Source organism: Otolemur garnettii, unplaced genomic scaffold (genome assembly GCF_000181295.1).
Source record: "Otolemur garnettii isolate 467f Iridium unplaced genomic scaffold, OtoGar3 scaffold00022, whole genome shotgun sequence".
In the NCBI taxonomy this organism is placed as follows: domain Eukaryota; kingdom Metazoa; phylum Chordata; class Mammalia; order Primates; family Galagidae; genus Otolemur; species Otolemur garnettii.
In genome coordinates, this window is record NW_003852417.1 from 15,745,738 (window position 1) to 15,757,433 (window position 11,696).

Consider the following 11,696-nt stretch of genomic DNA (forward strand, 5'->3'; position numbering starts at 1 on the left):
AAAAAAAAAAAAAAGACTAAGTGTATAAGTACCTAGATACTACATAAATATTATTTGAATTGGAAATTAGGTGACTATATGTTCATAAACTTGCCTTTATAAAAATAAGCCCTTTTCAGATTTTTTAATGTTTTTTACAGAGAAATCAACAACTGATGATGATGTTCAGAAATCAGACATCTCATCAAGTAGTCAAGGAGTGATAGAAAAGGAATCCTTGGGGCCTCTTCTTTTGGAGGTAGGTATCCTCATTGTCACAGAAGGTGATTAAAATCAAATCTTTGTTGTAGTAAATTTGTTTTTTTCTTTATCTTCTTTTATACCTTATAGCCAATTAATAAATTACAAAACAAAGTAATCTTTTAAATAACTTGTTATAATTAGTGTGAAAACTGATTACTGTCAACTTACTATAACCAACAGTTACTATTTCAGAATCAAATGTAAACAATGAACATGAGAAATTTTCATAAGGCATTCTAAATAGTCAGAGGGAAAACTGAAGCCTACTACTGTATGGCTTTGCCTTTGGGGTGGTTAGGACTAATTGAGAAAATGAAACAGTAGAATTATTTAGCCGTTCATCTTTATATATACCATAGAATTTTACTTTCAATTGAGGGATGCCTAAGTTTATTGTAGCAAGTACTTTTCAGAGTTTTCTGAATAAGAATTTTTCAATTGCTTATAAAAAACATTCTGAGAGAATTACTATTTTAACTACCAAACTTTGAAGTATGAAGAACTTTTTAAGTTTGTGTGGTTTTTACCTGCTTCCTATCTGATCTTTATTTGACGTACACCCAGCACAAATGCTTTGTTCCCTAGCATCCTCGTTACCTTAAATGCTTTCTCTCCTGTGTGAATATTTAAACACACTCATCCCTTACAGTATATGCCTTTCTATCTCTAGGCCTAATTTAATATCTATATTTATGTGTGTGTGTGTGTATTTATGTGTATGCACACACACGAAATACTATGTATTTTCATCCCTTCACTTTTCTTTGCAATGGAGACAAGACCCAGATATGTACGTCTGGCCTTTATCTTTTCCCATACTCTTCCATTCCTGTACTTTTATCAGGCTGTTCAATATTTTTTGACTCTCCTGTTAGTAACTTCTTCCTCAAACTCTAAATTCTTTATTTCCCCTCTGCAGTATACAGGTGCTTTGCTACTCTATTGGTTTTAATGATTTTTATTAGGGCAATCCACATAATTTTGTAGAATTATAAAATATCAATAATATTACCTATTGAAACAGGAATGGAAAGTGCTCTCTGAGCAAGTACATACACACATAACCGAGGTATAGTTATGGGTGCTGATTACTGATTTTTTTTTTATTCTTTTCACATCCTGTCAAGTTGATTGCATGACACTTGACCATATCTCAGAAAACTGTTGTAACAAGTACAGTAAAAGCGTTAATGGTAGGATTTAAGTGATGGATATATAGTGGTAGATATTCAGATATTGTGAATTTTTTCAACTTCTGCTACATTTTGAAAATTTTTAATACAGGGTGGCCACTATTTTAAATTGCACTCGAACTTTATGGCCACCCTGTATAAATTGCTAGAGGAAAGTACATAGGTACCTTATGTTCATTTCCCACTTCCCTCTCGTGATGTTGCCATCATTGACAACCTAACTGATATTTTTTTAAATCTCTTTTTCTTTATTTCCCAACTTTGTCTTATTGACTTAAACTTTGTGGAGTTTAATCCAAGTCCGCTAAGATAGGAAAGGTAGAAAAGCTATTAAGAGATTTTCCATAAAATTATCCAGGCTACGGTCTAGAGTACACTGTTCAATATGGTAGCCACTAGTTACCTGTGGCTATTAAAACTTAAAGTAAATAAAGTTAAAAATTCAATGTCTCAGTCTGATCACCCACACTAAAAGTGTTAGATATCCACATGAGGTTTATTGCTGCTATATTGGACAACACAGGCATAGAATATTTTTTTCATCATTGCAGAAATCTCCAGATTTTAAAATTGATCAAATATCCATCATAATATGAGAAATTCTCATTACATAATATTAAATTTATTCTTTTTTTCTTTTAGAAAGGTATAATATGAGATAAAAATGGCATATAGTACTCATAGAGTATAAGCATTATTTTTTTTTAAGTGCACCATTTCTTTTCTTTGGTAAATTCCTCTGCCTCTTATTCAAAGCTCTGCTTATTCAACTCTACCCCTCTTTATTTCTCATTGCTCCCTAAGAAAAAGTCTCTGTTTCAGTCCGGGAGGTCACCCTGTACCTTGCATGTGCAGTCAAGCTTCCCTACATTTCTGTGTGGCTTTTGACAACTTGTCGATTACCCACTCTCCTCTCCTTGAAACTTCCCACACCCTGACAGTGCTCTGTGCTCTATTTCTGCTTGCTTCTCAGCCTCCTTCTCGGATTTCTTTTTCTCTATCTGCCTCTTCAGTGTTATTGTCCCCCAGGATTCTGGCCTTAGATCTTTCTCTTTTTTAATTCTGTGAACATTTCCTGGGAAATTTTATCAATGTCTGTGTCTGTATAACATATTCATATATATTATGTAATATCATTTAGATTTTTTTTTGCTTTTAAGCAACAGATAACCAACTCTGACTAACTTAAGCAAATGTAAATTTATGGGCATGATTTTGGATGTTGGAAGCATGCTTGGAAGCAGGATGAAACCCAGGCATCTTAAAGAGTCTAGAAAGTAAAAACTTTCACGACTAGTCTCATTAGAACCATCCAGGCAGTGTCCCCTCGCTAGAATGAGTGTACTTCAGCTAGGTTTAGTTTTTTGTACTTCACCTCAGGGTTCACAGTTAGGGACGAAATCTCAATGGACCGATTAAGGAATGCCACAATGCTTTATTTAATGAAGAAGAAGTAATTCCCCAGAGGAAATCGGAGTATTTTTAGGAAGAGGAAAAGACGATTATAGTTAAAAACAAACGAGAAACCCAAATGATTACTGTATATACCTGTGAATTGTGAAGGTCTATCTTTAGCCTAGATCTCTCTTCTAATTTTCTTTTTCATTATATCCTACTGCCTTTAAACATCTGTTTGACTGCTCCAGTCATTTCAAATGTAACATTTCCAAAACTAAATTTGTATTCCATGTTTACCTCCTTTAAAAAAAAAAAAAAAGAACAAGAAAGGTGAGAAAAAGAGAAGACTATTTTCCCCCACTGTTTCTGAGGGAAAGGGGCTTAGAAGGGGCCAGAACCCTAATGTCATTAATAGAGAAGTCACTCCAAATGCCCAGCTCCCGCAGCTGCTGCAGGGCACCAAACGCTGTTTTTTCTGCCTCTGTCAGGTTCTCTTCCATCTCTTCCACTTGCATTGCCTTAATTCAGGCTCTCATTTGAATGGGGCTTCACAGCAGGTCTCCTTCCTCATCCGTAGGCCATTGCCTTGAGATGATCCCCTTTGCTTTCAGGATAAATTCTTAATTTTTTCCCCTTCTCTTTGAAGCTGTTTCTGTTAAATATAACGCAAATATGACAAGTACTATAACAAGGCTTCTCCTTCTTTTTTAGTCTCTGAGCTGTTTCCTCTGTCTTGAATGTCCTTTCCACCCCTCATCCACCTGTTACTTCTCTGTATTCTTAAAGCCTTGGCTCTGGTGCAGAGAAGCCTCCTTCAGGCAACCTCACCAATGGCAGACAGTCCTTCTCCCGCCGCAGGTGCCTCACTCTGTCCTTAACTTTTGTGACTTGTTCTGTTGTACTTCATTATGACTGTGTATACTTGTCTTTAACACCTCAGAGATTATAAAATTGTCAAGAATTATGTGTTTTATGTCCAGAACTTTGACAAGTGACTGACACTTGGATGGTAGTCTCATTAAAGCCAGAGCCCTGTGAAAAGCTTTGGTTAATGTGAACCGTGCTGTTGAGACACAAGGTGGTCCTCTTCACAGGGTGACATCCAGGGCAGAGGGAAAAGCTCTCAGATTGATTATGTTGTATTTAAAGGACAGGCATTTGTTAGCGTCTCTGCGTGCAGCACAACTTAAGACCAGCTGTCAGGATTTAGAGGGATGGGAAGAGTACTTCCCAGAAGCACACTTGGAAGTTAATTATATGTACAACAGATGAGGGAAACTTATAAAACAAGAAATACTAGATTATATTAATTAGACATACTTAAAGTAAAGAGACATGTTTCTACAAGTACTTGGTGGGAGGTTTATTTTGTACATGATACTCTTAGAGGTAGTAATGCACAAAGTTATTTGGTAAATTTTTAGACTATGTATTAGACATAAAAATACGTATAGTATTATAGAAAGAAAGAAAGAAAGAAATCTGCTGTACACCCTGGTGACTAGAGTTAGTAACAATTATTATATACTTGAAAACTGCCAAGAGAGTAGATTTTAAATGTTTTCACCGCAAAAATGTCAAGTATGTGATGTGATTCATAGGTTAATTAGCTTGAATTAGCCATTCTACAGTTTATAAATTTCAAGACATGTATATATAAGTATATAAAATTTTTTGTCAACTAAAAATAACAATCCTAGTGAAAAAGATACCTCACAAAAATAAGGTAGATGTAAAGGGAAAGTATATTATTGGATGCCTTTATTACATTATGATACTCAGTTTTAAATCCTATCCACCAGTCACACAGTTGTTTCTTTATTTCTTTTTTTATTTTTTTTTTACAGTTTTTGGCTGGGGCCTTTATTACATTATGACACTCAGTTTTAAATCCTATCCACCAGTCACACAGTTGTTTCTTTCTTTATTTCTTTTTTTATTTTTTTTTTTTTACAGTTTTTGGCTGGGGCTGGGGTTTTTTTTTGTTTGTTTGTTTTTTTGAGACAGAGCCTCAGGCTGTCCTGCTGGGTAGAGAGTGCTGTGGCATCACAGCTCACAGCAACCTCCAAGTCCTGGGCTCAAGCGAGTCTCCTGCCTCCACTTCCCAAGTAGCTAGGACCACAGACGCCTGCCACAACGCCAGGCTATTTTTCTTTTTTTTTGGTTGCAGCCATCATTGTTGTTTGGCGGGATCAGATTCAAACCCACAACCTTAGGTGTATGTGGCTGGCGCCTCAGCCACTTGAGCCACAGGCGCCGAGCCGGGGGAGCTGGGTTTGAACCCACCACCTCTGGCATATGGGGTCAGCGTCCTACTCCTTTGAGCCACAGGCGCCACCCAATTAGACAGTTTTTTTAACTGCCATTCCACATCCCTTGTTCTTAAAACGTGATTCTTACAAACTAATCAGAAAATGTTACATTTTTTAAATATAGGGCCAAAGCACACTGAAACTCTGATTGAAAGATTTCCAACAGGTAAAATGCTCTAAATTTTTTCAACCAAGGACGTAAATTTTGTAAGTGATTCACGTTGTTTTCAGCAACAGGTTTCTAAGCGTGGTGACATTTTGTACCACTCACTTTCACATGCTATCTCTGTAACATAAATGTCATTTTGAAAAACAGTTCACTTTTTATTCATTGTTAAAATTTCTTCTTAACCCTGAAAGAAAAAATGTGTTTATTTTTTTGGAAAATAGCTGCGAGGTTGCAAATTTGGCACACTGGCCTTTTCTAAAAAGGAAAATGAGTAGCCTGTCAGCATCGGTAGGACAGCTCTTCTAAGTATCGTGTCACAAGTAACCAGCAGACTCCTGTGTGGCACAAAGTTTTTTTTGAGGTGATTCTACAACACGATAAAAAATTCTGTAAATCTTTTATTTCTCAAAGATGTTGTTTTTATTGTTTATATGCCTTCTGCAATAGGTAGGCTGCAGCATTCTTCATTTAATGGAAAGATTACAAATAAGTGAGGTGCCACTGTCAACCCTTGCTCGAATTCTGGATCTTCTCTCAGGATTCCGGGGTTTCTGATATGTGACTGGCTGGACTTAGGAGGTACCAGGCTGTCAGTGTGTTTATTAAACTTAATTTTTTTCTAATGATTTAGATTATGATATAAGAAAAAGTTATGACTTTTTTTTCTGCAGCCCTGTGGATATTATGTGCCCTCAGGGCACATATATCTCCTTTTGGGAGACCCCAGCCACCATCTCTGTGCCCCCTGTAATTTGGCTCCTCTCCACCAGCTGACTCATTCCCTGCCACCAGCTGCCTTATCCACAGACTCCAGCAACTCCAAAGTGCTTAGTTGCTCCCCTTTTTGTGCCGTGCTCTGCTGCCTAGGAGGTTCTTCTCTTAGTCCTTTTTTCCTCGTCCACTAAACCTTTTATAAGTTGAGTAGGGGTCTGTATGGGAGCCTTTCTTTGTCCCCACCCCAGCCAAAATTAGGTATCCTTCTGTGTGCTCGCCGACTATTTTTTGTATGTCCCTGATCTATACACTGCATTTATCACTGATATTTTATTTATGTCTCTCTCTCCCACTCTACCACAAGTTCCTTGATAGCAGAGACGAGGTCTTAACCTACAGTTTAGAGATGGTTATGACTGACTGAATGAAGGGGACAATTACTTATGTAACATCTGCTACTAGAAATTTATTTCTAAGGGAGAAGGTTGACATATTCATTTGTGTGTACTTGAAACATTGATATATAGTCCATTTAAAACCCTGGCCCCTTCACAGAAAACATGCAGTATTAAAAATTGAAATAAGAGCCAAGTGCAGTGGCTCACACTAATGATCCTGGTGCTTTGGGAAGCTGAGGCAAGAGGATCACCTAAGGTCAGCAATTTGAGACCATGCTGAGCAAGAGAATGACCCTGTCTCTATTTAAAAAAAAAAAGCAGAAAAATTTGGGGTGGCACCTATGGCTCAGGGGAAGGTGCTGGCCCATATACCAAGGGTGGTGGGTTCAAACCCAGCCCCAGCCAAATTGCAACCAAAAAATCGCCGGGTATTGTGGCGGGCTCCTGTAGTCCCAGCTACTCAGGAGGTTGCGGCAGGAGGATTGCCTAAGCCCAGGAGTTGGAGGTTGCTGTGAGCTGTGTGATGCCATGGCACTTTACCGAGGGTGATAAAGTGAGACTCTGTCTCTACAAAAAAATAAATAAATAAAAATAAATAGAAAAATTTGGCTGGGCATGATGGCTTACTCCTGTAATCCTAGCACTCTGGGAGGACGAGGTGGGAGGATCGCTTGAGCTCAAGGGTTCCAGACAAGCTGAAATAAGAGTGAGACTCTGTCTCTAACTAAAAATAGAGAAATGGGCACTAGTAGTCCCAGCTACTTGAGAGGCTGAGACAGGAGGATTGCTTGAGCCCAGGAGTTTGAGGTCGCAGTGAGCTATGGTGATCCTGCTACACACTACCTAGGGCAACAGAGCAAGCTATGTCTCAAAACAAACAAACAAACAAAAAAACAGAAAGTAAGAAAAAGAGAAAAATTACCCAAGTGTTGGATGCATACCTGTAGGACCAGCTACTCAGGAGGGTGAGGCAGAAGGATCACTGAAGCCCAGGAGTTTGAGGTTGCTATGAGCTATGATGATGCCTCAGCACTCTATCTAGGGTGACAGAGTGAGACCTTGTCTCAAAAAACAAAAATAAAAAAAACTTAAAGTATATTTCCGAGCTCTTTTTTAATATATATATGTATAAATATATATAAAATGCTTACTTTTTATTTTATTTTTTTAACTCTTGTAACCTTCCAAGCTTTTAATCCTGTTTTTGGCTTTGCAGGCTTTGGATGGATTTTTCTTTGTTGTGAACTGTGAAGGGAGAATTGTATTTGTGTCAGAGAATGTAACCAGCTACTTGGGTTACAATCAGGAGGAATTAATGAACACCAGTGTCTACAGCATACTACACGTGGGAGATCATGCAGAATTTGTGAAGAATCTGCTACCAAAATCGCTAGGTAAAAAGAAATTTGTTTCTAAAAGAATACTGGCTCTCAGTAACTTGTCCTTATACTGTATAATATATATATAAAACTTATAATAATGTGATTATTATATTTACATGTAAAATACATAGAATTATATACCATGTTGTAATACACATTCAAAATGGTTTGATGTAGTTCAGTCTCAGACCTAAATGTGAACGGCAGTATCATCAGTAGCTGATCACGGCATGCCTTCGTCTTCCTTCTCTGTACTGTATTATACCATGGTCATGTGACAATAGTGGGAGGCAGAACAGTTAGTTGCCTTGGCACAGAAGCTTCTGCATAAAATTTTCTTCGTTTTTGACTTTGATTATGTTTAAGAGACAAATGTGTATCTTTTCCACTACCCTGCTTAAAGAAAAAAGAAGAGATGAAAGGGAGGGAGGGAGAGGGAGAAAAGGAGGAAGGAATATATGTCATGTTATATACTACTAAACTTAACGTTTTTAGATGTAAGTGCTTTCAGCTCAGCTGAGCGTTCCAAGTATGGTTGAAGGGGTTGTTCCCTGCCAAGGAGCCTAGCTACAAGAATGAGAAGGGTCTGATTTCCATCCTCTATTCCATTCACTGAGCCATGTACTTGAGGCAGGGCTGGGTACTTTAAAGTTAGGAAAGTTTATACCGCTTCTCGTAAAGACATGGATGGACTAACAGCAGCCCTTTGTTTACTACGTGAATTTTCAGGATCTAAACTTTTTTGGTGCGCAGATTTCAGTTACCCCTAGTGTGTTTTTAAATTGTCAATGTTATTTTTGTTGGCAAATAGGAAACTTTTCCATTTCAGATTTTTTTGTTCCTCTTTTATCCCATCATTCCTTTGTTCAGTGATCTCTGAAATAAAAATAATCTATCACACAGATAAATTTATCACACATCAGTTTTTCATATAGATATTGTGCAATAAAGTATCTGAATTGCGGAGTTGGTAAGATTCTAGGGCACCATTTAGTATGGGAACTGAGCCACATGGTCAGGGAAGTCAAACAATGTGAGGTTCTCTGATGTTACTGGAGGTAATGATTAGACTTTTTTCCTTAGCCATGGACTCCAGATTTCTTTTGTTCTACTATCCCACAAATTTTAAGGACTACTAACTTACGGGTTTAACTGAGCCATTCCATTTTACTTTTTCATTGAAAAAAAACTAATTTACTTTTAGTCTCACTTCGGGTAGCAAGGTATCTGTTGGGTTTAGCAGCTTGCCTGACTGGGAGAAGGTCTGAGGTCACAGAAAACAAGGCTGAACTGTTCCCTGACTCCTAAAGTAAAGAGAAGGAGCTCATTGTTATGCAAGGACCACATTACCCCATCCCTACCTTGTTCTTAGGATACTGAGGACCTGTGAGTGCTTAGGTTCCTGCAGGTCACTGCCACTAGGTAAATATGGAGGGAGTGTTGTCTCTTAGCTGATGTGCTAGTGATGCTGCTCCCAGCTAGGTGCAGGACCCTGCTCCTTGACTGTCTGACAGTTCACTGTTACCTTCTCTGAGAAGCCTCTTTTCACGGTAGGGAGGAATATGAAGTTCCTTCTGCAGAGGTTTCTTTCTCTCATTCCTCCAAATAATGAAAGACTAGAAACATTAAAAAAAAATACCATTTCTTTTACGATAAAATACAAGCAAAGATAGGGCACACTAAGTAGAAATAGAGACTATCACCTAGTTTTATGGTGTTGTTTGATCATCCTTTAGAAACCAACGAGATGATCACATCAAAAAAATAAAGCCCACTGCACAAACATGGAAAATCTGGTAGTTTCTTTCAAGATGTTTCCAAAAAGCATTTAGGACAAAATAAGCTACAGTACCTATATTTAAACCTCTATTATTAGAACAATCAAATTATTAGAAAATCAAAAAAGAGACAAAGCAGACTCATTTTGTATGTCTTATACTATCAACCGTGGGGCGGAACAAATTAAGACACTGAAGCTATCAAGGAAATTTGAAGAAAAAATTAAGATCACTAGTTATGTATCATTATTTATGCATGTATCATTAATATGCATGATTCAAAAGATTACCTTTTTATTTTTGGTTTGTTATTGTAAAGGAGAAATTTTGAAGAAAAAAGTTAAAAGTCAAACTGTTTAAAAATTGCTTTTGAATTTACTGATTTAGAAGATACCGATATCTTTTAAGCATAACATTTTATTAAAAAACAAAAATAAGGCTCAGTGCCTGTGGCTCAAGCAGCTAAGGCGCCAGCCACATACACCTGAGCTGGAGGGTTCTAATCCAGCCCGGACCCACCAAACAACAATGATGGCTGCAACCAAAAACAGCCGGGGCACTGTGGCGGGCACCTGTAGTTCCAGCTACTTGGGAGGCGGAGATAGGAGAATCACTTGAGCCCAGGAGCTGGAGGTTGCTGCACAGGAGCTGTGATGCCACGGTACTCTACCTAGGGCAATAGCTTGAGGCTGTGTCTCAAAAATAAATAAATAAATAAATAAATAAAATATAAACAGTGAGAGCTGGTATGGTGAGAGTGGTTAAGAGCATAACATTTTGGTGTAAAGCAAACCTGGGCAATGTGTCTGAGTTCTACCATTATCCTGGCTGTGTGACCTTGGACAAGACCCTGACCCCTCTAGGCCTCATCTTTCATAAGAAGGTTAAGGAATAAAATGGTGCTTAGCATTTCCTGGCTGGTATTAAATACTCTTTACATGTTAGCTGTTATTGTTATCATTACTGGCTTTTTTATCTGAAGTTTTGGAGCTTTTAAGTTCATGAATGATGTATAATAATGTATTACTCACATCTACTAGGTGTTTTGGATTATGTTTTTAGCTTAGAAATTGATGTCAAAGAAGGACAATCTTGTCCTTTGCTCTGTTCCATTGATATTAATTGTCAAGAGAGTTTTTTTTATAGATCTCATCTAGTAGGATAGTCTCATTCTTTTTAAAATTGTAGCCGTTACTTCCACCTGCAAAAAAGGCTTTTCTTGTTTTTATTTTTATTTTGTTTTGCAATTGCATGAAGATTAGGTAAGCTGCTTTCAAACTAGATAATCTAAACTGACCCCACACACACATACAAAACATTGAATTTTGTCAGAAGCTTTATACCTCTTGTGTAGCTCTATCCTCTTATTTGCATTTCACAGGGAATACAGAGCCTCTGGGATGCTGTTGGCTCCTTTCATAAAAATGTAGCTCGATATGTACTGTTTAAAGAAGTTTAGGTTCAAAAGTTTTAATTTCTGTCCTGGTAATGTGGATAACTTAAAAAATATTTAATTAATCTTATGAAATACAGGGTATCCAGAAAGATCATCTAAATATTTACTACCTTATGTTGGAGGGGCCTATATGTTTGTAGTGATCTTGCTTTTAATTATATTAGTAGTAGTAGAGTAGTAATGTTACTTTAAGAAGATGTAATAGTTGATACATAAATTTTCACCGGAATTACTTTGATCGTGATGACTTCTCTAAAAGTTTTTCGTACCAGTTTAGTTATAATGACCCCCCAATAGGTTATAAAATTAAATTTCAAGGAAGTGCCTTTCTCCTTCTCACCACTTTCTCTTTTTCTCTTGGTTCCATGTGCCTACCCTGATCCCTAACCACTCCTCTGCCCCATTGCCTTTTTCTCCACCCTCTTTCCTTTTACCAGAATTGGGTATAATTGGCTATTTAGCTGAATCCCCACTAGCAACATTTAGCAAGTAGACTTCTTTGCAAATGCTTTTAGAAAGTTGAAACTGTCCCTCAAAAATGAATAGGTTGGCTTGGTGCCTGTGGCTCAAGTGGCTAAGGCGCCTGCCATGTACACCTAAGGTGGCGGGTTCGGATCCCCAGCCCAGGCCCACCAAACAACGACGGCTGCAAC

The 11,696-nt window shown here is 37.6% G+C and overlaps 1 protein-coding gene across 1 annotated transcript in view; it reads left to right on the plus strand.

Moving 5' to 3' along the window:
- LOC111724355 (nuclear receptor coactivator 1-like) overlaps window positions 1-11,696 on the plus strand; it is a 186,194-nt gene that overhangs the window by 172,265 nt on the left and 2,233 nt on the right. The window contains exons 7-8 of the mRNA XM_023511817.1: window positions 141-238; window positions 7,644-7,821. Coding sequence (XP_023367585.1) covers window positions 141-238; window positions 7,644-7,821 — 276 coding nt within the window. The remainder of the gene's footprint in view (window positions 1-140; window positions 239-7,643; window positions 7,822-11,696) is intronic.